General features: G+C 46.5%; 1 protein-coding gene across 1 annotated transcript in view; it reads left to right on the top strand.

Annotated features, from left to right (window-relative positions):
* Nucleotides 1-21,607, top strand: part of SCRG1 (stimulator of chondrogenesis 1) — a 117,902-nt gene extending 96,295 nt beyond the window's left edge. Inside the window, exon 2 of the mRNA XM_069631421.1 lies at nt 21,340-21,607. Within this exon, the coding sequence (XP_069487522.1) occupies nt 21,368-21,607 (240 nt within the window). The 5' untranslated portion in view covers nt 21,340-21,367. The remainder of the gene's footprint in view (nt 1-21,339) is intronic.
* The last annotated feature ends 6,306 nt before the right edge of the window (nt 21,608-27,913 follow it).

Below are 27,913 nucleotides of genomic sequence, written 5' to 3'. Positions count from 1 at the left end.
ACCCAACAGGAAAAGTAGTCCCAAACAGAAGAGGATCAGGGGCTCAACTGGCAGGTAAGTAAGCAGCATGGTCTGCTGCAGGTAAGTCCACCCAAGCATTATGAGCCCGGCGCTTTCAGCGCTGGGACTGGGCATATTTATGAGCCTGGTGCCACTGGCGCCAGGACAGGGTCCAAAAGGTCCCAATTGGGACTGGCCGGCACCCAGAACCGGGGTTATGGGTCTGCTTCCAAGGGAGTTGGGTACCTCCTGACCCTTTGGAAGCAGAGATCATGACAGCACCCCCCCTCAAGGCCCCTCCCAAACCGGGCTTCTCCGGGGGTTTGGGCTTGTTAGGAAATGTTCGATGAAATCTTTTGATTAGACGAGGCGCGTGGACATATTCTGCAGGTTCCCAGGACCTTTCTTGGGGGCCGTAACCTTTCCAGTCAATCAGGTAAAATAGTTTAGATTTGGAGATCTTAGAATCCAGGATACTTTTGACTTCAAACTCGAGTTCTCCATCAACTAGGATAGGTTTTGGAGATTTAGTTAGTCGGGTTTTAGGTTGCACGGGTTTTAGTAGAGAGACTTGGAAGACCGGGTGTATCTTCATGTGAGGGGGCAAGTCCAACTTGACCGCTACCGGATTTACTATGGTAGTGATTGAATAGGGACCAAGGTATCTTGGGTTGAATGTGCGTGGTCCTTTTAGAGGTAGATATTTGGTGGATAACCAGACTTGATCTCCTACTTGATATTGGGGGGCTTCCTTCCGATGTTGGTCTGCTCCTTTCTTGTATTGTTCTTTAGCCCTTTGAAGGTGAGAAACGGCTTCCTTAAAGGCTTGGGTGATTGTAGAATGCAGGTGGTCTACTGCTGGTGTTCCAAGATCTTGGAGTGGATCAAATCCGAGGTTCGAGGGTGACTACCGTATAAAAGAAAGAACGGGGTCTTCCCGGTTCCCGAGTGGACAGAGTTATTGTAGGCATAATCGGCTATCCAAAGGATATCTTTCCAAGTTTTTTCAGTTTGTTGCAGCATGCAGCGTAAATACTGTTCCAGAGTTTGATTGGTCCTCTCGGTTTGTCCGTCGGTTTGGGGGTGGTGGCTGGTCGAAAGTCTCACATCAATTTGAGCCGACCGACAGCAACTTCGCCAAAAATGAGAAATAAATTGACTTCCTCGATCCGAAATTAGAACCGAAGGAAAACCGTGCAGTCGGACGATGTTTTCGAGAAATTCTCGGGCCAGAGTTGCTGCTGATGGTAAGCCTTTGAGTGGAATGAAGTGCGCCATCTTGGAGAATAGGTCCACGATTACTAAGATCGTATTGTATCCGGAGCATGGAGGTAGATCGGTGATGAAGTCCATAGAAAGCGTATGCCAAGGGCGAGGTGGGATGTCAATAGGGCGTAAGAGGCCGGCTGGTTTTTCCTTTTGACTCTTGTTTTGGGCGCATACTCCACAGGACATTATAAAGTCTCTGATATCTTTTTTCCATACGGCCACCAGAAGTAGCGCTTGATCTTTTCCGAGGTTTTGGCCATACCGGGATGTCCTTCCATTAAAGAATCGTGATAACAGGAGATTACCTTTTTCTGTAAATCTGTGCTGGGCAGGTATAACCGTCCTTGGAAATACAATAGATTGTCCTTCACCGTAAAGTCCTTTCCCTGCAGATGCCAATTCTGTATGTCTGCTGGAGTTACCAGTTGCCTGGCTTTATCCTTAACTTCTTCAGTGGATTGTGTGGCGATTACACCCAGAATTCTTTGTTCGGGAATGATAGGTACAGGTTTAGGATTGATCAAGTGTTCTTCCACTCTCATCCGAGAAAGGGCGTCAGCTTTACCGTTTTTCGTACCAGGTCGGTAGGTAATTATGAAGTCAAACTCGGCAAAGAATAGTGCTCAACGGAGTTGCCTAGAGGATTGAGCTTTCGCGGTTTTCAAATATTGCAGGTTACAGTGATCTGTGATCACAGTAACGGTGTGTCGGGCCCCCAGAAGATAATGCCGCCAAGCCTTAAAGGTGGACTTGATAGCCAGAAGTTCCTTATCAGTAATAGTGTAATTGATTTCAGGAGATGAGAATTTGCGGGACCAAAATGCCACGGGATGCAACTGATTGGTTACTGGGTCCTTTTGTGATAAAACTGCTCCCATGGCAAGGCTCGAAGCATCAGTTTCAACAATGTAGGGGAGTTCTGGGCGAGGATGTTTTAAGATCGGTGCAGAGATAAATTTAGTCTTCAAATTCTGGAAAGCTTGTTCCGCCTCGGTAGACCATTCAAAACGTTTGTTTTTCTTTAACAGGGCGGTGATGGGCTGGACTATTCGAGAGAATTCGGGGATAAACCTGCAGTAAAAGTTAGCGAAGCCTAACATGCTTTGAACACCTTTTAGGGAGGATGGCGAAGGCCACTTGAGAATTGCATCGACCTTCTTTGAATCCATACGCACTCCGCTAGGTGATAATATGAATCCCAAGAATTCAACTTCAGTTACGTTGAAAACACATTTTTCCAACTTAGCGAAAAGTTTGTGTTGACGCAACCTCTCGAGGACCATTTTCACGTGTTTCCGATGTTCAGTTTCCGATGAAGAATAAACGAGGATGTCGTCAATATAGACAACGACACACACATCTATGAGCTCTCTGAGGACGTCGTTCATAAAATATTGAAAGGCGGCCGGGGCATTGCAAAGTCCGAAGGGCATGACCTGATATTCAAATAGCCCATACTTGGTGCGGAAGGCCGTCTTCCATTCATCGCCCTCTTTTACTCGTACCAAGTGGTAGGCTCCTCTAAGATCCAGCTTTGTATATATGCATGCTTTTCTGACTTGGTCCAGGAGTTCAGGGATCAAAGGTAACGGATATCTATTCTTAATGGTGATCTGGTTCAGGGCGCGATAACCTATACAAGTTCTAAGGTCCCCTTCTTTTTTTGGAACGAAGAACAAAGCTGAGGAAGCAGGGGACTTAGAAGGACGGATAAACCCATTCGCTAGGTATTGATCCAGGTATTGTCGGAGGTGAAGATTCTCAGGCTCGGTGAGGGCATAAATTCTACTACAAGGAGGGGTAGATCCAGGTATCAGGTCTATCTGACAGTCATAAGACCTTTGAGGAGGTAGAGAGTTAGCTTTATCCTTCCGGAAGACATCTTGGAATTCTAGGTATTCGGGAGGTAACTGGGGAACCTCCGAAGAAATTGCTGCCAGTGCAACATCAGGTCGAGGGTAACAAATGGAGACACATTCTGGAAACTGAACCGTTCTTGCTCGCCAATCGATCTGAGGATTGTGCTTCTCTAACCAAGGAATTCCTAGAATAATCTGGAACTGAGGGGCCTTGATCACATCGAACACGATCTTCTCATAGTGTCCATCTTGACTTACTAACGTCACTTCTTGGGTGGTATGCGTTACTGGTCCGGAAGCTATCTCCGTACCATCCACCGTAGTAATGACGTCCTTTACAGCCTTTGGACAAAGAGTCAGATTCATCCTCAATACCATTTCATGATCCACATAAATGCCGATGGCACCGCTGTCGACGTAAGCTTCAATCGCATGTAATCGATCTGGACGTTCAGGGCTAATGAGGACCATAGGTATCACGAAATGCGAGGTCACGGAACTGGTTTTAACGCTCGGCAAGAGGACCTCTATTCTTGTCGGGCGAGGTTGTTTCCCTGCTCAGAGTTTGCGACCCTGGTAACTGCAGCTCCTACTGCCTTCTTGGCTGGTTTCACCGGACAGTCTCGAAGAAAGTGCCCCGAGTTTCCGCAATAGAGGCATAATTGCAGCTGTTTTCTCCTTTCCCGCTCCTTTTGGGTTAGTGGTCCTTTCAGGCCCCCTATTTGCATGGGTTCCCCAAGTAACTGGGCTAGCTGGTCGGTATCCGAGGTTTCCATAGCGCCTGGGTGGGAGTTTTGCGGTGGGCTTTGCGTTCTGTAACGCTCACCTGATTCCCGCAGAGGCGCCGGTCTTGACTGGGTGAATGCCGTGTCTTCAAAGGTGATGTGTAACACACGGTTGGTTCCTCGGGCTGGACCTCTGTGCACTGTGTGTCTGACTCGGAGAGTAAGATGTCTGCAGATAGAAAATATGGGATTAGTGAACTGGGGTTATTGGGTGCCTCTCTCCTCTTCCCTTTCTCTTCTCCTGTAGGACCCCAAAGGTTAACGATCTCACCTTAGGTAGTTGAACGCCGAGCTCTCAATCTGCCTCGGGGGCAGGGTGCCGTAACCAGTTTCTTCACTGGATAAGGGTGCAGGCCTCTTGACCTCAGAGGACTGCTGTCCGTCGTTTACTGCACGAACGGTAAGTTCTGGGCACTTCAAATGTCTTAAAAGTCTTTAAGTGTGTAAGGCGTGGCTGCTGTGGAGCGGTGCCGAGGAGCACGTGAGTATGGCTTTTGACTTATGTAAGGTTCTTTTGTAATGATACCTCTTGTTTTGCAGGGTTCCGGCGATGGCGGATGGCGGGCTGAAGAGAGTTGAGGATCGAACCCGCGTGAGGAATAGAAGCGCTTGGAAGCACGTAAGTGAGCGCTTGTTGCCTGCTTCACGATGCGCACTAACTGTCTCTTTTACCTTGCAGGTACAAGTTCAGAGCTTTAGAGAAGCTGAAGGGTGCTGGGATACCCGCTGATTTCGGCGTGGGAAGGAGTGATGGCACGTGAGTAGTAAAGTTGCCCAATGTCTCTAAACGCACCTTCTTTTGTCTTTCAGATGCCGGATGCAGCGTTGAAGGCCTCCGGAGCGTGCGAAGAGCCGGTAAGCTTTTGTCTTTCAGATGCCGGAATGCAGCGCGAAGACCTCCGGAGCGTGCGAAGAGTCGGTAAGCCTTTGTCTTTCAGATGCCGGAATGCAGCGCGAGGCGTTGGTGACAGCCGCTGGACCAGGTAAGAGATGCGCTGCCACTGAAGACCGTAGTGCTAACCTGTTCCTTCTTTGTCTTTATAGGGGCTGCTGAAGACTGGATTCCAGGATGGTAAGCCTTTGTTCCCTTAGGCACAGGATCAGAAGACTCGGTGAGCGTTCTGCTGCAGAGAATGCAGAATAACGCAAAGCAAGATTCATCCATCGGGTGTGGTTTAAATAGCCTCCTGTAGTGCTTAGGTGTCTCCTTCCACGGCCTCGCCTAGGTAAGAAAAGAGTTCCTGCTTTCCAAAAGAGTTCCAGTGTTCTGAATCTAGGGAGTGGCTCCTGCCCCACCCAACAGGAAAAGTAGTCCCAAACAGAAGAGGATCAGGGGCTCAACTGGCAGGTAAGTAAGCAGCATGGTCTGCTGCAGGTAAGTCCACCCAAGCATTATGAGCCCGGCGCTTCCAGCGCTGGGACTGGGCATATTTATGAGCCTGGTGCCACTGGCGCCAGGACAGGGTCCAAAAGGTCCCAATTGGGACTGGCCGGCAACCGGAACCGGGGTTATGGGTCTGCTTCCAAGGGAGTTGGGTAAGTCCTGACCCTTTGGAAGCAGAGATCATGACAGTTTTGCCACAATTATTCTTTTTGTGTAACTTTGGTCCCTTATGTAGTACAGGGTTCACTCACGTCTTCACAGAAAAAGCATAAAATTAGATTTACTATTACCAATTTTTAGATTTGTCCTTCTTCATGGGGTAAAGTTAAAGGTTTTCAAAGCTTAATCACAAATAGGCATTTTCAACAACAAATGTCTTTTAGCAGTTGTTTTTTTCTTTGTAACTTTCCTTTCAACAGGCAACAGCTGTCACATTCCTTTGATCAGGGGGGGAGTCCTCTGCCCTTGAGAGGGAGGACGTTCCCTGTCCCTCCCCTGTGGGGATCAATATGCAGTCAGCCGTTGCCCTTGGCTGGGCCCCAGAAGAATGTCTAATCAGTTCATTGTTGTCAATATACAAGAACATCCAGCATCAATTTAGCCTTCCTGCTAGCAGTGGACTGTCACTTGGAAGTGTCAGCTTTCTCAGGCTGGGCACTGTCAACTCAGAATTAAATAGTTAACTCCAAACTGGGTTTTTGACTTTGAGATTCTCTTTAAGGTCTTTCATTTAAAACATATAAAAATGGAAACAGTTTATGAGGGATTTGGACATTTAGAGAATTAAGCCTTTCCACATAAACATACTTTTAAAGTAGGCGATTGTGCACTTTCTTCAGGGAAAAACACCTTTAAACTGAGTCCTTTACATCCAATTTTCTTTCATTTAACTCAGCAATATTCTGTCCTTGAGTGCTGGGATTTGTCTGCAATCTGGATGTACGTATCCAGCCTTTGCTTGGAGTTCTCTCAGCACAGCTGAATTTGTTACATGTTGCCCTTTTTAGCCACATTTTTCCCCCCGTGGACATGGAACCAAATGTTATTGAGCTGGTTTTTCATACGATACATTTCTTAGCTGCTGTCAGTCAATGAGGCCCGGCTTCTCTGGCCACACTGGATGATCTATACTTCTTTTACTTTCAATGATTCACTGAAAAATGAATGGATCTAGCACCAAAACGGCACTGTGAATGTTGCAAAAGCTGCATGTTAAAAGGCATTTTCGGTTTTTAGCCCAATTCTGTGGTCCTGCTTCATGTTAAATGTAACAGCACCCAATGGCATTCGCCTGCAGGGAGAATTATGTTGGCACCCCCACTTTGACTGTGTGGCAGTGGGGTGCAGCCTTTGATGAGTGTGACACATGCGTAGTTTTTGCAGATTTTTCCACGCACAGTGGTTAGAGCATCCATTTTTGGCTGTTTCTTTCCCCATTTGTAAATTGAGGCAGTTGGGCACATTTAGCTGGGTTAAAATATCCCACACCATACCCCACCTCCTCTCTCCCTACTCATCGTACCACACCTCCCTCTGTCCCCACCCACCTCCCTCTTACCACCACCCGCCCTATCCCACCCCCTCTAACCACACCCACCCTACACCACCACCCTCTCCCCCCACCATCCAGACCACACCTCCCTCTCACCCCACGCCCCTCTCACTCCCACCCACCCTTCCCCCACCTCCCTCTTTGCCACCACCTCCCTCTCCGACCACCCACATGCCTTTCTTTCCCACTCCTCTTTCCGCCATCCTACCCCACTTCCGTCTCCCCGTCAGCCGTCCTACACCCTCTCCCCCACCCCAGCCACCCTACCCCAGCCCTACCCCACCTCCCTCTCCCCAACCATCCTACCCCACCTCATTCTCCCCCCACGCACCCTATACCACCTCCCTTTCAAATCTTGCCCGCCCTACCCCACCTCCCTCACCCCCAACCTACCCCTCCTCCCTCTGCCCCACCATAAACATGTCTGCAAGTTGGTGTTTTCTAACTCGCAACATTAGTAATACGCAAAGTAAGAAGACTTCTCAACACCATATGAAAAAGCATCTTTCCACTTTGTCTAATACTAATGTTTTTGGTCCCCAAACTGCCTTCTTACCTACAAATGTAAAATGCAATAAACAACTGCAAACACCAAAACTGTTGGCTTTGCCAATGCTTGTTTTCATATGTTACCCTACAAACTGTCGCTTTTTACCCATTTGTTTTACAGAAAGTGTGCTGAAAATCCACGTTTTTAACCCAATGTTTTAAATAATTTCTCGGTGGGAGGAACTTCTGAGCTGCCCCTCCCCCCCCGCCTCCCACTCCATATTTAACCAGCCGCCACTAAGGGAAACTAGGCGAACACACAAAGATAGCAGCATTGTACGCCACCACACTTACAAAAGAATATATTTTTCTCCAGTTGGAGCCAATTTTGCTTTTATATTGAACATAACCCATGTGTGCGCTCTCTGTCTCTCTCTCACCACACACTTGATTTCTACCACATACACTCGCTCTCTACCACACACTCTATCACACACTTTCTTTCACTCCCACACAAACTCTTTCCTAAACGCGCACCCCTTACTCCAAAACAAACACACAGCCCTCTCTCCCCACGGTCCCCTCTCTCCTGTGCCCTCCTTACCTTTCTCTCACCCTTATCAGCAGGATGTCATCAACTGACATGGACTTATTCTCCCCTTTCCAGGAGTCCTCATGCATGCACACTCTCACCCAGCACCCATGCACTCTTGCACACACACTTGTTCTGAATCACGCACATATCCTCGCTTGCAACTTTTCATACACCCTGTCTCTCGCAGCTTGGCTCCCTCACTCTCACACCCTACCTCTACTGCTTGAACCATAGATCTCTTGCTTCAACCCTCGATCTCTTGTTTGCACCCCAATTCTCTTGCTCGTACCACCTCTCCCCCTATATACCTTGCTTGCACCTTAGCGCTCTCTTTCTCGCTCTATCACACCATAGCACTCTTCCTTAAACCCTAGATCTCACTCTTACTCATACGCTAACCCTCACTCTTGCACACACCCTAGCTCTCACGCTTACATATATGACTGACTCTGGCCCAGGCCTACCAGGCTCTCGTAGGCCGTGTTGAACTGGTGCCCATGCTAAACAGTTTTTGTTGCCTTTAATTGTGAATGTATCATTGCAAAATCTGAAGTAGGTTCTGTAGGCTGTTCTTATTTTGAATTCTGCTACTTGCAGCCTTAATCCGGGAACAGGAAACACTCCTACCCTTTTCTTTTTTGCTTATTTGCTTGACATGCTGAGTACAAGTATTTTGTTATTCTGTGTGCATACGTTTTAAAAGTAAAGTTGCACAACTCTGAGTAAATTTTTAGACATACATAAAAAACAAGCATTGATCAAGGCAAAATGCACAATAGAAAAGACTCCGTACACCACTGTGAACAGAATTCTTGTATACAGTGTCAATTGCTAATGTTCAGGGTCTTCAAACACTTACTTGGAGACATTTTGGGGACCTTAAAAGTGATTACTGAGCATGTACGGCCCATGCGTTTCCTGCATTAACTCCTATACATGTAAAATGCAATAAACCACTGCTAAAGTCAAAACAGTTGACTTTGCCAATGCTTGGATGTTAAAAGCTGTCTTGTTTAAGATGTTGTCTGGTTGTGAATGTGTTGGAGGAGACCTCATATTGCTGTTTCTGAGAGGGATTTCAATGCAAGTACAAAGACACCTTCCGGTAGGAAATTGTTTCTTTCAACCATGCTCCCCCAAGACTTAATGTCCAAATATTTCATTTTAAGTCAAATTTTCCACACATACATTTACCAGCCTTTTGATGAGAATATCTTGAACAGGCGCCTTGACTCAAAGATTTGCAATGTTCCAAATCAGGATCTGCTCTTGAGCATCTCAGATGTGCACCTGATTCATACACCCTAAAACTTAAGCCAACCTGGAGATAGCTGAGACATGAATCATCATAAATCGCAGTTTTTTCTGGCCACCTCCTATCCCCCAATAACCGAGAAGAGCAGTTTTCCACTGCCGTCCCTCTGCAATGTCCCCTTCCCCGCTGCTGCAGAACTACGTTCTCCATGGCCCAGTTGCCTTCACAGTTCCTCTGCCTTTGCCGCAGAGCCAGTAGGCCAGAGTGGCTCTTTTCCGAATGCAGGCAAAAAGGAGTGCTCCCCCTTGACCGACCCACCTCCCACTGCCTTTATAGCAGGACTAGTGAGGGAGATAGGTTGGAGCCTTGGACTGCTCTACGTATCTTCTGATGGTGACACGCGCAGGAGAACACCACAGGAGTTTTATGCTCCCCCTTACCTTCCTCCTCCTCGGGCTTTTATGATGCTAGTACCTAGAATTTGATAGCAATATCTGCCATATCATGTGAGTCCATGGTCACATGATGACAATACCGGCAATATGTGAATGCCTGGTTATTTGATGTCAGTACCTGGAATATGATATGAGTACTCTGATGAGGTGCCCTGCTTGGCTCTAAGGTTTAGAGATTGGGTGACCACAGGGGCTGGGTACCACCATCTGCTACATGTTGCAGAGCCCAGGGGGCAGCGTGCTGGCAGGGCATTTTCTAGACAATAATGCGTCCAGAGCGAAATACCAGAATATGCACTCCCCACATTGCTCCTCTACTGCTACCCTGCACTGCACTCCCTCTCCAAACTCATTAAATCATTGCAATTTAAATACTGTTTTATTAACTTGTACTTTAAATTAATGAGTAGACATCATGTACAACAATATTTTGAACAGGGATTCATTTTCTACCTCATGTTTTTATTTGTTGTCTACATTTTATTTTATTTATTGGACATTTCTATGGCACCTATACACAAGTGTTACAGGCGCCACAAGACAAGATTGTGGGGTGGGAGGGGGGGGGGGGCAGGGGAAGAAAGAAAGTAGAACAACAAAAACGGTTATATTGGTCTTGTGACAATCCTACGGTGCAAGTGCTTGAGAAGGTGATAAGTGCAGGGGGTGTAGAGGGAACAGGGAAAGGGGCAGGAAAGTGCTGGGTGGGCCAAGGTGGAAAGTAATAGGGGAAAAAAGGGGGGAAAGGCGGATGAGTGCGGTAGGCAGGGCGGGCCAAGTTGAGCTAGTCTGGGAAAGGGCGCCCGAGGGCAAGTGCTGGCAAAGGATGCATGGGGGACTGGTGGGGGCTGGTCTGTGTTAGGCAGAATTGCATGCAGTACCCTCAGGGACCACCACACGCAATTAGGACTACAGGTGTAAGCCAAACCAACTTTTGGTATAAGTCTGTACCACACAGTTTTTGGTAGCGAGCTGAGCAGCCAGGCTTAACTCAAGAGGGAATGTGAGCAGTACAAGTAACTTCACAGAGGACTTTCAATCACAGTGGTTCAAATAGACACTTATACTCAAGGTTTCTTGGTAAAACACTTATTAATTTATTACACAGTCATTTAGAAAACATGTCACTAGAAGGAGGCAACTTAATATTATAAACCAATACACTTCATTAAGATTTTTAGACAGTTTGAGCTCCCCTGGAATAGGAGCCAAATGGCAGTTCAGTTACTTAGAAGGGAGCAAAAATGCACAAGGTGTGTAGAATAGATCACATATACTTATTAAACAGTGCAAATAGTTTCAGTTCACCAGAAGAGTTCAATTCAAGTCAATAGGCCTATGCCAAAGTCAATGGGCTAGTGTTCTGGATAGGAAAGAGCAGTTCTGGTATCAAATGGTAAAGTCTTTGCGAAAGTTCTCATAGTAGTTTAGGCGAAAAAGAATAATTTGTTGGGTCACAAGCTGATTAGCCTGCAAGTGTGGAACGTTTCACGAACTTTCACCGCAAGAGTGGCGTTCTCTCAATTGGGTTGGCACAGTACCTTAGTATGGAGAAACAAATGCAGCTGAAGTCTTTGGTTCCTGGCAGTTCCTGCAGATCTCACTGTTCCTGAGCCTCAGTCATGGGGACAAGAGGGAGGACATTGGGGGACTCCTGCACTGCACAGGATCGTTGGAAAACACAAACATAATGGAGTCACTTCAGTTCGAGTAGCTGTTCTTCAAGCACACAGGCTGGTGTCCTTCCCCCTGTTTAATCGTAACCAGCTTCGAGAATGGTATCCAGGTGGCTTACGAGTTGATTGGTGCTACCAACTCAAAGGAAGAAGTCATCCTTAAAGGGGCTTCTCTGTCAAGATGAACTTGGCAATTCGGACCTGCAGCAGGGCTTCACCGGGCAAACCAACCGTCCAGGAGTTGCAGCAGCCGTCCTCTTCCAGCTCGTCTTCGGTTCTTTCGTTCTAGTGGTCGACTCTGCTTTCCAGTCTAAAGAGACTCGCCTTTTAAACAGTTCTCTCCCTTTCATTCCAGCCTAGCTGTCACTCACCCAGCAGGGTGGCTGCCCTTGCTGGACAGTCATCCAGCCAGTCACGCCAGAGTGCATTTGGGTCTCCTAGGATACTAAGCACAATGAGTTTCGGGCACCTCCCTCACTTCCTGCCCACCCCAGACACTCAGACACCAGAGGCGGTCTTCAGTCCTGAAGCCCGCCAATAGCATACGGACAAAGGGACCAAACCTGGTTTGGCACGCAGAGACAAACACTAGGACCTTTCCAAAAAGAAATGGCAAAAAAAGAAGACCGTGACCTGTTTAAACAAAGGGGCTTAAGGCGCCATCTTGAAAAACATGGCTGCCGTGTTTTTTAGCTACCAGTGTTCACGGTCGGGGAAAATCATGGCAGTTCATTGTAAAACCACTGCCACCAGCCTTTTCAATAGGAAAGGGTAGCATTTGACTGCTACATGAGTAGTTAGACACAGGGGATACTATGTAACCCCTCCAGCACTCCATTGTAAGATGGTGTGTGCTGGGTCTATACATTTAGAAAGACTAGTAAAGTCAATTTCACTTTATATTCTTTGGGAAACAGTAGTTTATCCCAGAGGAGGTTTTTAAACCTTTGGGAAGTCTAGAAGACATCCCTGTGTCACTGCACTGAGGGTCCTGTGTGACACAAATAAAAAGGATAATGCCTATGGAGTTGTTTAAAACTCCACAATCAAAAGAAATAAACACAGAAAACAAACAGAATTAAAAAGTACAGAGTCCCAAAGTTAAGCAAAAGAGCTGGGGGTCTCTAAGGTAGAGAGGAATTCTCATTTTGAGAATTCTTCCTAACAGTATGGCCGTTGTATGACTCTAAAGGGACCAGTCCCTAGTCGCAAAGGCAGAGGGAGAGTTAGCACGGGAGGGGGAGAGGGAAGGAAGAGGAGAAAAGGAAAGTCTTGAGAAGTTCCTGGAACTTTAGAACATCCGGCTCAAGTCAGAGGGGGTAGGGAACCATTCCAGAGGGAGTAGCCAGCCGAGGAAACAGATCTACTGCCCACTCTCTGTTTGGAGAAACATTTGACCTGCAGAGAGTTGGAGCAAGTGGACCGAAGGACTCTGGCCAGGGATATTTAGGGAGGCAAAGCAGGATGTAAAGAGGACCCAGGCACCAGACAGCCTTGTGGACGGTGCAGAGGGTCTTGAATCTGATCCTTGTGCTCCCCGTGAGCCATTTGAGAGATTTTAGGGCTGGAGAGATGTGGTACCTGTGCTTGAGGCTAAGGATAAGTCTCGCAGTCCTATTCTGGATTAGTTGGAGGGGGCAAAGGGAGGAAAGAGGCAGATTGGGGAAGAGGCTATTGTAGTAGTCTAGCCTAGAGAGAACCAGTGTTCTAGAGACCTTGAGCTTCTGGGGGAAGGTGAGGAAAGGTACAATGCCCCTGAGAAGGTGGAGCTGAAAATTGGACTTCTTGGCAAGGTCTGTGATGTGTGGAGAGAAAGAGAGAGAGGAGTCAAAGATGATCCCAAGGTTTTTTGCCTCACAGGTGGATGAGGGGAGGGGACCCAAGGAGTATGGCCACAGAGAGGGGGGAAACAAGGAGCAGTCATCCCAATGAGTAGGAGCTCTGTCTTTCTGTCATTAAGGCAGAGATCATTGGCCGAGCGCCATGCTTGAATATGAAGGAAACTTTCCTGGATGTTGTTGTCACTAAAGTGTCTATAGTAATCTATTTTTTCAACAATTCAGAGACCGTTCCAAATGCTCCACCCGAAGAATGGAAGATTGATGTGGAATATATGGAAAGAGGCGGTGGTGAAAAAGAAGGCAGTTAACAGATACAATAAGTAGGATTAGGTGACAAAGAGTTTGGTTCCTTGAAGCAACTTCAAAGCGCTATACACGAAGACCAAAGAAGCAGGTAGACTATGAGCTGACGCAGTCATGTTGCCATATGGTCTGAGAACCTAAACAAAGTATAACAATACCTGCCAAATGATCTGTGTGCACGAGCATCAATGGGAACACCTTGTATACGTTGTGAGTACATGAGTATAGGATTGCAATATCTAGAAAATGGCATGAATATTTAGGCATATGATGGCAATAAGTGCCTAATGATGCGAGTTGCTGGACCTATAATGTTAACTTATGGCAAATAGTCACATGTGCAATGGATAGCTATTGTGAAATGTGCTGGTTTTTGGAATGGGAAAATGAGATGCGACAAGTTTGAAACTCTATAGACTCCGACTAGACCCTTATTCATTCTGAGGTTGATGAATCCAGTACCATTGGTAGGTAATAAGTATGCACATTAATACAGAGCTTAGCTGTGGTTTATCTACATGAATCTCTATAGAAATCAAATTATAAGTAAATGATGCAAGTACAATGCCAAGATATTGCAATGCCTAGTTAATTGTGATAGCTGCTGTTGTCTGATGGCATTTGTGTGAATACATGAGAATGATGATAGTACGACAAAAGCAATAATAGGTTTTATGTTAACATATCCTGGCAAAACCTGTCAAATGATGGGAACTTAGACATGCAATTTTAACAATAGGCAAATTGTGAATGTACATGGGCATGTGATGGCAATCCCTACAGTAGCAAGAAAGAAAGGTTTTCACTACACATGTGAAAACTGTTTGCTTTGTGTGACAAATCTAGACAATTCGTCCCTTTTTCCCAGAGGGGAGACACTCCCTGTAAGGCAAGCGAGGGGACCCCGCTCCGCAAGACCCTCCCTAGTGGTCTGGGTAAGCAGGACCTCCACGGGAGTGACTCCTCTCTGAGGGACATGGACTCCCAGTCTGGTGAGGGCCTCCTGAAAGGACTGCCATGCCCACCTATATGGGTCTTGAAAAAACGGTTTGTTCTCACATTTCAACAACAAAGACCAGTACTCCTCCTTCCACCCTGTCAGCTTCAGGCAATGCTGACTTTCATCTGAAGGCCACTGTAAAGGAAGAGGGACACACCTTTCTTGATTGTGATGATGTATAAACACCCAATAGGAACTGTGAATGGGGAGAGACCTTGGGAGTGGAAGTCATTGTGTGTGACTTCTACAGAGGGAGGAGAATCCCTGATACGCAGACACGTCCGAGAGTGGCAGAGCTACTTAGACCTATGGACACCCGTCCTGTGAACCAGAGAGTGGAAGGTACACATGTGTTTCATATCAAAACTGGGGAAGCCAACTAAGTATAAGAATAATTAGATAGAAAACGAATAATCTTACCTAAAAGCCACAGGACTGGGGAGTCCCAATGATACAAAGGTGAAATACTGGAAAATATATCTAAAGTATTTCTAGAAGGATTTTTACTACTGGTAAAGAACTGAAGAGATCCTTGAGGAATGTAACCAGTGGTAAACAGCAGGACTAAATACAGAAAGAAAATTGGTCTTTTCCCAGAGAGGGGGAAAGAGCGAACCGTCTAGAGGGGTTTTATAATTTTATTTTAAATCAACAAACTACACACAAGGACTGTGCACCATGGAAAGACTTTTGAACTGAACTTTGAGACTGACACTGGGCCTCATTATAAGTTGGACGGTGCTGTAATAACGTTCTGGTAATAACGTTTACCAGCACATTATCACACCGGCCAACTGCATGTTGGCCGGAGGGGCACCTGATTTACGTCAGGCGCCTTACTGGCAAAAATCACCAATATTACTGGCATCGAGGCTGTTGTGGAAGCCTCCTTCTCTTTTTATTTAGGTTTTCTAAAGTGGAAAAGTCAGTTAGTGAGTAGGAATTTGGACTCAAGACTCTTTATTTTGGACAACAACAAGCACTCTTAGTTTTTGTTTTAGAAGGAAGGGTATCTCCCTCATAGCGATAGGACCAGTTAGGCTTTTTTCTTTTATTTTGAATAACCAATCTGTACCATGACCCATGAAGTCTGAGTCCTTTTAATAGATCACCAGAAACACTGAAGCAAAACCAAACAAAGGAAATAATCCTCTGCCAATCCCCTGAGTCATCCAACTTCAATTTTACGAACCCCTGGACCCTTTGCTAAACCGTAAAGGGCTTCAACAAATATGATCGGTAACAATATTGCTTTTTTCCCTGCATAGTCAAACTGTTTTGCCTCCCCATAAAGACAATAGTTTGGCAAGATGACACCATGTCACTTAAGAACTTGTTTCCAATCCTGGGTTTTCGTGTAACAGATGAATGCATTATGGGAGTTGTAATCTTTTGTCTCAACTGGATTAACATACCAAAAAACAATGAGATTTGACAAAGAAACCCCAGTGGTTTTCAGATGACATGGAGTCACTCATATGATTGTCCTAAAACATCCCTTAAATAAGAGAATGGGCCTGATCACTGTGAGGTCAGCATCATGGAAGGAGACACAGACAACAGATTCAATGTAACAAAAATGCCTTTATTAACTTAAATGTCAGGATGGTATACAGCCTAACCTGCCCTATGATAAGTTGGGATTTCCCTACTTACATAAACTAAGCATAGTCTGTGTCTGAAAGTTCAAATTAAATGCCTGTCTGTGTCCAAACCTATGCTCACCCTCACAACTAACATCAAAACCAATGGGCCTCATTCCGAGTATGGAGGTAGTCATGGTGCCATTTGTGCCATTACTGCCTCCCATACCGGTACCGACTCCGGTTTGGTGAGATGGGGATTTACCGGTCCATTCAGACCTTGGAGGGACCGGTAAGTCCCCATTTACCAAACCATTCCCCATTCGAGCCCCCATAAGGCTGAATGGGAAGGGCGCAAATAACGGCCCGGCGTATGCCAAGGCCGTTCTTAGCGCCCTGGTCCCTAACTGGACCCGTAAGGTACGTTTGGTCCTCGGAACAGGGCACAAAGGGATTACCGGCACTGGTGTCCTTACCGGTGCCGGTAATCCCTTTGCGCCCAACTCGGAATGAGGCCCAATCTGTAGGGATATAAACCAAAAGTCAAACAGTGTTCCAAAAGTAAAGTTCTGAGTTATTTCCATCTCATGATTATTCTTCAGCTTCTCCTCCCTCAATATCAGCAGGTTCACCCACAGTGTTCAAGTTACGTTCTCTTGGATTTAAGGTATTATAAAAAGTTCTGGAACTATATGTCAGGATACCCTCCCCCAAAGTCAATACAGTTTGATTGAAGCAAGTCTCAGGGTTCCCTTCCTCAAGTTCAAATATCAAAGATGGCGCAAAAGGAAGTATCTTGAAGCTTTGCCTTTAAGCTAAGTCCCATCAAATCTTCACAGCTCTGGGTTCTCTTCCGCAAGCCTTACAAGCATCAATAGTGGTTTCCCTTTTGACACAATAGCAGATTTCCTTGTCAGCATATAGGGGTTCACTGGTCTTGGCGCAGTTGTCGGACCACGCAATCCACCCATTCCAGGTCACGCAACCAGGAACATTTAGTTCTCCTTTGGCAGCTTGGTATTCAACAAACAAGTGGTCTTTCAAAGGCATTTCCAAAAGAAACAGTTTATCAGCCTTAACTTCAACTCTGCAGTCAGAACCTTTACATTGATTTAGTTTATCACTTGATTTCAATGTATGATTCAACATTAGGAGGTTTGCTTTTTGCATTCAGTTCATTATTCAATATTAGTAATCTTGCTGTTTTCATTCAGCTTGTTATTCAATGTTAGCAGTCTTGCTGTTTTCATTCAATTTGTTATTCAATATTAGCAAATTGAAAGTTTAATTCAATTTGTTATTGAAAATTAGCAAGTTTTGCTGCTTTTATTCAGTTTGTTATTCAATATTAGCACAGTTGTGCGTTCATTCCGTTTGGTATTCAATATCAGCAAGCTTGTAGGTTTTTGCTCCTCTTTCATTCATTCATCTAATTTCATATTTCCATTGATATCGGAAGCTTTGACTCCCTTGGCGCTGTGCACAACTTTCACAGCCCACACGGAGCTCCCCGGGACGCTGGGTCTCTTCCCCAGCACTCAACGGTTGTAGGCGTCTTCCTCCAGCGGTACTTGCTGCTCGCTTCCTTCCTTCTGGTGGCTGCTTCAGTTTTTTTTCGTGAGCCCCGCTCACATGGGAACAGGAGCTCTGCTTGCATAGGCACCTTCAATGCCTCAGCTAGGCCTGGCGCAGTGTCCTCGTGGTTCGTGCCTCACCGCAGCTCCTTTTCCTCCCACTTCGCAGGGGAGGATTCCCTCTGCACACAGGGGGCTTCCCTTGGTCTGGGGATGTCAGCCAGCATCCCGTGTTGTCCTCGGGTCCCACCACGGCTGCCTCTGGATTTCCTGGGTATTATAATGATTTCGGACCAAATTTCCCAGGTCTCTCTCACTCCCTGCTTCACAGCCTTGTCTTTTATACACCTGTGGTTCCTTAATGGGCTGCAGGTGTATTCCATTATTCAATTCTGCCCGACTCTCAGTAAGAGGACATGCCTGACCTTCATACTTTGCAGACATCTTCTTTATCCCCGTACCTAAGTGGTGGAAGTGTATGGTGTTCATTGCTCTTGGTTACTTCTTCCTCTTCTCAGTACTAGAGTTTTGAGAGTATATGGTGTTATTTACTCTCAGCTGTCTCTTCCTCATCACAGTACTGTTAAATGTCCCAAGAGGGGAAACAAGGGAAGTTGACCGATAATAACTTATAAAGGTCAGGGGAGGGTTAAGTGGGTTGTTATTGCAATATGGGGGATGCCCTATCTGGTTACCAGTCAAATGGTCGAAAACATTCGGTCGAATGCCAAATGGTCGAATTTTTTTTTTTTTTTTTTTTACCCATTTTTTGGTTTTTTTTGGGCCCCCCCCCCCCCCAACCCCCTTTTTCTTCTTTTTTTTTCCCCCACACGAAAACCCACAAAACACATATATATATATAAAAAAAAAAAAATTCGACCATTTGGCATTCGACCAAATGGTGTCGACCAAATTGCAGTCGACCAGTTTGTTGTCGACCAGTTGACTGGACACCGCCCTATCTCACTTGAAGGCATCCCACCCTCAATCCTGTTCCTCCTCTTTCCAGTCCATCTGGGTTGATAATTTCTTGCATCCTTCTCAGGGTCAATGGAATATGAGAAACAATATCCCATAATCACCTCTGGTATATGGGTTTTTGTCTGGAAGGAAAAGGTAGAATGTTGCGTCTCATCTAGGTGTATATCCCTTCCAGTCCCTAAGAACCCTCCACCCAGGTGATCCTCCCCTACTTCTCTACCCTCAGGATTGGAACGCAAGAACGAAGATCCTTACCTGGATAGCTTAGCAGAGGATCCAAGGGGAGGAAATGTGAGGACGCCCTCAGGTTTCTCACACCTGCCAAAAGACCATAAATGAATGCCAATTCCTCCCCTCCTCATATTACACCTTGCATTCGCCATTTACTTTGGTCTCCCACTCCTACACCCACAATAAAGCCAGTAACAACAGAAAATCCCTTTCAGTCCACCATAAATGGCCAATCCTCCATTAAAGCATACCCGTGCTACAAAAGATATCACACTGTTTATGCAGGATCAATTTCACAAAGAAATGGTAATTTGGGATGTGGGAGCTTTAAAAGATCTCTGAGCAGCTTGCTAATGGCTGCATTATGGAAGGTAGATGGATATGGAATGGGCAGCTGTTGTCCCCTGCCTTTGTGCCTTTAGTGCTCAACAGTCTTAAAATTGATGTCTTCCTGCACTCCCAGGAGGGAAATTAGCAGGCAGCCTTCTGTGCTGCTCATTCCCAACTGTGCCCATCCCCCAGTTTTCCCGCCCCTAGAAACACACCTGCATGGTGGGGATCCCCTGTTATACCTCACCTTTCCATCTCTGCATGACAGGAACTTTGCACAAATTGCAATCCGAAGTCACTAGCCTTACAGATAGGCTAGTTCCCCGAAATCTGCTCTTGCTAGGTATCCCATCTCCCATCTCCGAACCCTAGACTCAGGCCAATATCCTTGGCATGACAAGTTACATCTGGTATTCGCTCAGCCGAATTTCAGTGGACCCAGGACTGCAGCTCCACAGTGTGCAGAGCTGTGTGGAAGATCAGAAAGAAGTCCCAGTGGACCCAAGAACATACCGACAGTTGTCACTTATCTAAGACTTCAGGGGAGAGCAGCAGCATCAGCAGCAACCCTCCCTCTTGCCTTCATCTCGTGTAAATTCAAGATGGTAGCAGACCTCCACAAAGGCTCAGCCTGCAGAGCCAGGACTGGAGGTGTTGGGGCAGCTGAGGCAGCAAGGAAACAGTGTGTTCAACCAAACACAGTAATCCCTGAGGAGCATTCAAGATCACATTCAACTATGGAGGGCGAATTGAGGGTGAGTGCCAGGGGTGGGCCCAGAGCCTTATATACAGCACAGCGCGGACCAGAAGGATGTGGGAGTCTTGAGAGTGCAAAGGTGCAGATAATGAGCATGTTGGTTGTGATAGGAGCAGACAAGAGGCTGGTTTGGCAGAGGCTGGAGGGGAGGCAAGGAGGCTGTTGGGAGTGTGGAAGAGAAAGTGATTCAGGGTAGAGAGTAGGAGGTGAATAGGAGAGTAGAAGAAAGAGGTTTGGATCAAAAAGGAAGATGGAGGTGAAGACAAAGTGAGTGGAGTAGGAAAGGCATCAGGAAGGGGTAGTCAAAGAACAGGAGAAAGTGGTGTGGGAACAGGGAGAGATAGTAAGGGAAGAGGAGGAGATGTAGAGAACAGGAGGAGGTGTAGCGAGAACAGGAGGGGGCGAGAAAACAGGAGGCGACGAGAAAACAAAAAGGAAGTGGTAAGAGAACAAGAGGACGCGGGAAGACAACAAGAGGAGAAGATGGTGAAACAACAAAAGGAGGAGGTGAAAAAACAGGAGGAGGTAGTGAAAGAACAGGTGGAGGTGGAGAGAGGGCATCATGGTGAAACAACAAGAGGTACAAGTAAGAGAGTGATAAGAGACATGGAGGAGATGGGAGAGGGAACCAGAGGAGGGGGAAGGGATTTCAGCTGGAGGCGAAGGTGTCAGACCAGGAAGCGGTCTATCTCGCCTAGGCAGCGCGCCAACTAGCCATTGATCAGCAGGTGACCTTGGCGGTTAAGCTTGGTAACCACTAGTCTCATTCCCATGGTTACCCAGACCTTGACATTGTTAGCATAAGGTGCCTGAAAAGGGATCTTACTGCAGAGGAGCTTGCATTGGCTATTGGACAGTTTATAAATAACTGGAGGGGACACTTAAGAATATCAAACTTTGAGTGAGTGAAAACCCCCAAGGAATGCTGTGAAAGAGCCCGGACATTTGAGACTATTGAAATGCTGAACCTTTCTTTTGCTTTGTTGAGTTGGATGTGAAAGAGACTTTTCTTTACCTATTAGCTGGGTTCTAACCTTACTATTCCCTTCCTCTGCTTTCTCAACCCATTTATTATTTTGCCTGCTACCTGTAACAAAGTTGCAAATATACAAATTAAAATGTGAATGAATCGAGTGGGTGCTTGCCTACTGTCATAATCAAGTGTTTAGTAATTGTCCCATCAGATTGGAGTACCCTTAACACCATATAAAGTACACAAAGTTGAGTGTGTCCGATATCCTCCTACTAATGGGAGTAAGAAATGGCAACGAAAGAGTGGAAAGTATCTACTTTTGGCACATTCAGTAAAAAATAATTATGTGGCAGTACAAATTCCAAAAGAACTCCTCAAGTGCGTGCCAGTTCTCAATAGAGTGTCATGGGCGTGCTAGCTTGTCTCACGGTCTGTTTCCTCCTTCAGTGCCCACACGAAATCCTCGTCTGTGAAAATGAAACTCCAACTTGCCGTCGTGCTGCTCAGCGTGCTGCTTGGGGCCAGTGCCACGCCCGCTGGCCGCCTCTCCTGCTACAAGAAGATCCTCAAGGACCGCAACTGCCACAACATTCCGGAGGGGGTGGACGACCTCAGGCCCATGAGCGGGAACCTCCAGGACCACTTCTGGGAGGGGCAGGGATGTGAGATGGTGTGCTACTGCAATTTCAGTGAATTGCTCTGCTGTCCGAAGTAAGAGTTCTCGTTTATCAGAAATGTTTTCCCCATTTACAGTCGAATTACCCTAATTTCATTAATAATAATGAGCACATAGCGGATGTCCATTATTTCCCCATAAATCAATAACTACAGGGTAATTATCACATTTTTGTTAACCTGTCAGGGGCGCTGGTTCTTTGTTTTATGTCGTTTTCCTTTTTATAATGGCTCAGCCGTCGGTTATCTGATTTTGATTTGAGAGATTTCTAGGGCGCAGAAATGGCCCGAGTGGGGTACTTAACTTATGCTAATAACGGTTGATGTTACTGATTTGTCCCTTGTGAGGCAGCACTCGCCTTAAGGCGGCAGGGAGGAGGGTAGTAATGCATGCACAGAGGCAGTCCTAAGCCAGCGAGGGACCAATCCAGGAGACTTTGGTGCGGCTGGCCAATCCCTCCCTGGTATGGCAGTCTGGAGGGTGTGTGGGGAAGTAAGGACTTTGGGCATGGGTGTAGAGCGGTATATGCTGACCTGGGTTCTGGCGGCCTATAGACCTTTGAAAAAGGACAGTCTATATAGTGAAAAGTGCAGTAGGGAGGAAGGTATCTGTGGCATGCCGCTTGCTTAAGGGCATGTTGTTGCCCACTTACCACCACATTTGTGGTGTCTCTCAATGAGTCGTGAGACCCATTGATATCACAGCCGCATTGTCATCACAGTGGCACCATCACAGGACCCTAAAAGATTAGGCACTAAACCTTTTATGCCAGCTAGGTCTGTTTGGATGGTAGGCCAGCAGGAGGATGGGGAAGGGGGTTTTACAGCTCCGGGCTCCCCTATCGAGCACACACTAGAGGGCATCAAGCTCTTTGCATCCCCAAGATGGTGTTAGCAACCGGCCACAGATGCAGGGTAAGGCATGATAACAATACATCTTCCATCCGGCTATAAGATGCAGGGCAATCTTACACTGAGATGTAACAGCTGTCCACTAGGAGGGGACTAATGCCTCATACTGGGTTGCTTACTTTTGAGTACCGGGGAGTGGATCGATGGATAGCCTCGTGTTCATGTGTCTATGGTTTATGTTTGCTGGCCCAGTTTATGTACAAACTGTGTAGCCAAAATACGCACTGAAATGTATTTAGGCATTACATCCAAAAGGAATTACTGCAGCACACCCGGGCCTCCATAGCATGTATCTACACGTTCTGCAAATTCTCCTTCTAGCAGAACAAAGTCCATCAAAGAATATTGCAGAGAGAGGTTGAAAACCTAATTGTATTAAATAAATCCTTTCTAAAATCATTTTCTTAAAAAGAACCAGTGATTATGTGCATTGGAACAATTTGGAGACTGGGAGCTATTGCTTATTCATAAAGGAAACAGTAACTGATGAGAATCTGCAGTGAATAGGGGGTACTCGAGGAGTGCCACTGAATGGGCTAGCCCCAATTCTATGGCCTACTGTGAGCAAATCCTCTGATGTGAACCAATTGCGAACAATTTGTTATCCAGCTCAAGCCCCTTTTAGCACCACATCAAATTGCCATTGAAACGATAGGTTAAAACTGCTTCAAAACGCCCCTCTTATATATTCTTTAAACATATGGGTCTGAAAATTTCCCTTGTTTAGTTGTATGATGTTATCTCCTAGATTGACCAATGTCACTCGTCTAGTGTGCTTTAAAACACATAATTTACCACAACCTTTCCAAACACTTACTTGGGGGGATAATCCCCAAATAACCTATGCAACCGATCGATTCATGAGAATTGTTGCTCACTCAGTGTACTTTAAAGTGCCCACATTTCCACAACTTTCGATTCCATAAAATGTATAGGGAAGAGCCCCAACCTCCACACCCCCGGATCCTCTTGCTGAATAACCTTTAAATTATATGTACCAAACCATCTACCGACCCTGAGGTACCAACAACTCAGGAAAATTGCGACCGAATCAACAAATATTTGATCGAGAAAATAGACAAAATCCAAGAGATCATTGAGTCAACCTCCCACAGCATTACCGACCCCTGCACCAACATTGCCAATCTGCACTGAATTCTCTCCTCTTTCGCCCCTCAGATCTTCTAATAAAGATTGCCTCCTAAAACCTACTTCTTACTCTGACAATCCCATCCTGGCTTCCATCATTAAACAAACTGATGGGCCCGGCCCTCAATACGCTCCTGCACACCATTAATGCCTCCCTCACAGAAGGGAATTTCCTGTACACCCTCAAGACCAGATGAACTCGTTTCATTATAACCGACTCCAGGTCTCCTGTGGAGTCTCCCAAGGCTCCATCCTCTCACCAATCCTTTTTAACCTTTACATTGAGCCTCTGGGCACTCTCCTCAAAGATCCCAATATAGCCATCCACCAATACGCGGATGGTACTCAGTTGAGCATGTGAGTAAATGGGGTGCAGGACATAATTTGTCCCCACGATTACCGCCATCATTCAGTCCTGGATGTCAACTGCCTACTTCAAACTAAACCGATACCAGACTGAATTCTTCCTCATCGGTCCACCCGCTAAAGAACAACTTGTCCAATAATGGCCCAATGATATGCGCCTAAAACGATTTGATTCACAACACTCTCATTGGCAGCAGCCTAAGCCCTCCAGAAACACATATATCCCTCCCAAACAGCCTTGGTCTGAAGCTCTATCCTTTGCAAAATCAAACCCTTCATCATGCTGCAGGACTTCTCGACCGTAGTGCAAGCCCTTGTGGTCTTGCACCTCCTGATGAGGTTCCCAGCTGCTTGCTTGGCCACCCTAAAGGCAGTACACCATGATGCAGCACATCTTATAACATGTGAATGTAAATTTTACCAAATCACTCCCGCCCTATACAAACTACATTGGTTTCCTCTCAAGGCCAGGATACTGTTCAAGACTGCATGTATCATCTACAAAGCAGTCAAGAGTAGCACAGCAGCGTACCTGCGGCTAAGTTCCACATATCTGGTTATACAGACTCCTAGCGCAGCAAATTGACCAACCAGCTTGAATCACAACTCGTTTGCAAGGAGAGGACCCGCAAATAATCCTTCTCTTGTCACGCACTCACCCTATGGAACTTGATCCCTGTGTCGGTTCGGAATGCCCCCATAATTATCCAGTTTCGCAAATCTGGTAAAACATGGATTTTTCAACACCTGACCAAGGACTAATTCCACTGCACGCACATACTAATGTATAGACTTCAACTCACAGTGCTGCGCTACTGTTAAAAGATGCCAGTCCAAATGCTGGCTACCCACACTCTGTACAGAGCTCCACTGCTCTCGAGCTACGGCCACACTTTGAACAATAAAATAAAGAATATGTAGTTGTTAGGAGGAACAGTACTGATTAAGTGTGCTTTTATTTGGTCTGTTTGCCAGAAGCAGTTCCCAAACAGCAGGATGCATAAAGTTGCATTTCCCGAATACGTACCACTTTCTTTGGTGCATGGGCCTATTTCCTGTCCAACTCCTTCCCTGCCTGCCCCAGAATTTGCATGGGGAGAGCTCACAATCAGGGGTGGATAAGTAATTAACTTCACAAACCCTGGAGAAAGAGCAGGTGGGATGGTGCTGTGCAAATTAGAGGGTTGCACGCTCTCACTCTGGCTGAAGATGATTTAGAGACAACAACTCACTCTGCGGGCAGATACACTATCAGGAGGTACCTCAGGCCCCATGCTGTGCTCCTTCATTCTGTCCACTCACAAGCCTTGAGGCACATTCAGTTGCATACAATGCAATTATGCAATCCACTTGACATCCTCTGTGTGCCCTCTCCTCTCCATCAACCTGACTACCTCCTTGGACCATAATGCCTTTAACACACTGGTTCTTGGTACATCTTCCAGCTTAGAAAACCCAGAACCCCCAGTGGTTCAGCCAAGAGCTGAAAAGTCTCAAAGCATCAAACAGTTTTATGGAAACTAAATGTGCAATGGCCGAGATCCAGTGAATTGGTGGAATACCCATAAACATACATATACAGTCACCTCTGCCACATTAGATCATACAACCGTTATCAACCAAGCTAGAGACTGTATCTACCAAGTACAACCAGACCAGATCCAACTAATATCATGTTCTATTTTTTTTATCTGTTCATCTTCCATCCACATCATGTGTTACCTATGGCTCCTCCCTCTCTGTGCTAGTCTATTCAAGCTCTACTTACACCCTCTTCCCCGCTTGAGTCACGCCTGCAGAATTTCACGCTAACATTTGGCTGATGATTTCCAGACAAAGATAATACAGAGAAGAATAAAATGATGATCTTTGGCAACTGGCTCTCTCAGCTGTGGCTACTGGACCTTGGTATCTGGAAGCCTGCCTGGAGATGCATTTTCACATTCTTAGGCATTTTCACATTCTTAGGCGTGTCCTATTCAGTTAAGGCCACTAATACATGTATCATCTCCATCCATTACTATGCAAACAGCTTTTATCTACACTTACCTGCTTGGTAAATCCAGTGGGTCCAGAATACTGCATCCACACTCTCTATTCATCCTGACCCCTGGGATCACATCTGTTGGGATTAAAATGTGGTTCACTGGCAATCAGTCAACCATCACATCTTCTTCAAGACCACAGAAGTACTAGTCTATAGGGAACTCTGGAGATTTCCTGGTAGGCCTCTGCACCCTGGGTCTCTTTTGTGTGGTATTTAGAGATTTTCCCATAGGAAAAGGGTTGGCTTGCTGAAAAGTGTAATATGGGGCCCCTTAGAACATTATTTCCAGGCTTCTTTTGGTTCCCAGTCAACCCCTGTTCAAGACCCTATCCTTTGTTTCACCAGGCACTTTTGGGCATCAGCTCCAAGTTCCTACATTCCAAACTGTACAGTTATCATGAGAGAAGGTTTTCTGGAAATCACAACTTCAGATCCACTACCTTTTTAACCGCTTCACTATCCGAAAATCTGTTTAAACCTGTCTATTTAGGAACGTGCCCATGTAGATATGCACCCTGCAATCTCCCTCTCCAGCCCCAACTGTAACATACTTCTCTGAGGATGCTGCCAAACTAAACCCTCCAAATCTTCAAATGGAATGCATTGTCTCTGACATTACATCCTTATTTCCCCAGTGAGGTATGAGCAAGGTGCCTTTCCATTTAGAAACTCTTGTAGCGCTTGCAATGCCATGATTTGAAAATGGTGACCAAGTGTGCCTTGTGAAGGCTGTGAAGAGAAATGTAGAGTGACCTAGTGGTGGAGAGGGTGCAGAGGATACCAGAGATCCTGTGGTATGCTAGGAGTGAGGATGGGGAGTTGCTCCTCGGGACAGGCCGCAAAGTCACGCTACCATGTCTCAGTGTTATTGCATTTTCTGTTGTGCCCCCTTTTACGCATTTCTCCCTCTATCCAGGTGTCGCAGGGCTTTGTGAGTCTACATCTTCTGTTGTGGACATGCTTCCCGCTATTCAAGTGTCCCAAATCTAGGTGTTCCTGTCTCTACACCTCCTCCATCCAGTTATCTCTAATCTAGGTGTTTGTGTTCCTACACCTACTGGCCAGACCCACCACCCCTATTCCCACACCTGACCCCAATTGCACCATCCATACGTGTGACCTCCCAGTTAATGAATGCATCCTACCCACAGGATAGACACCATCCCACACACTGCCCAAATCAGAGCTGCACGCTGGGGCACCAGTATGCCTAACGAGACCCACCACACCCTAACCCAACCTTCTCCAACGCACACTCCAACCTCCCAACCCTCCACCTCGTCTCACAGCCCCCTTCACCCTCCAAAACATCAAGGCATACACTCCTCCTCCACCCTTGCTCAACCCTGCTTTCCCCCTCTGCTAGATCCTCCACATAGATCTCACTCCGCAAAAGCGAGAGCGGCACGATGGAGAGCAGGAGTTGAAAACATTGACCACCTGAGCATACCACACACCCAGTGACCAAGGTAAGCCAACCTCCCCACTCCATCCCCCTGCTACCTTCTCACCTGCACCCTCACCCCACACTTCTCTCGAACAACATAGCACCCCTCCCCCAACTCAAACTTCCCTTCTATTAGTGCAGCAAGAGGAGCCGTGGCCAAAACCCCAACCTCCACCGCCCCTCCCCCACTCTCACCCACACCCCATGGACCGCCTGAAAGTTAAGGAAAGGCCCAGACCAGGGCCACCTCAGGCTCCTATTAGCATCACCCATGCTCCTAACCAGATCCCAATCCATGCTACCTCCTATAGGACCTAAGTATCCCCACCTGCACCCAACCAAGTCTTAGCCCTATTGCCTACCTCCCTTATCCCCCCAGACCACCTCCACCGCTGCACACCCTAACCCGACGCCCTCCTCCATCC

Source organism: Ambystoma mexicanum, chromosome 6q (assembly GCF_040938575.1).
Source record: "Ambystoma mexicanum isolate Mex_15411 chromosome 6q, UKY_AmexF1_1, whole genome shotgun sequence".
Classification (NCBI taxonomy): domain Eukaryota; kingdom Metazoa; phylum Chordata; class Amphibia; order Caudata; family Ambystomatidae; genus Ambystoma; species Ambystoma mexicanum.
The sequence above is the reverse complement of the archived record's forward strand: the minus strand, read 5'-3'. Positions and strand labels throughout refer to the sequence as shown.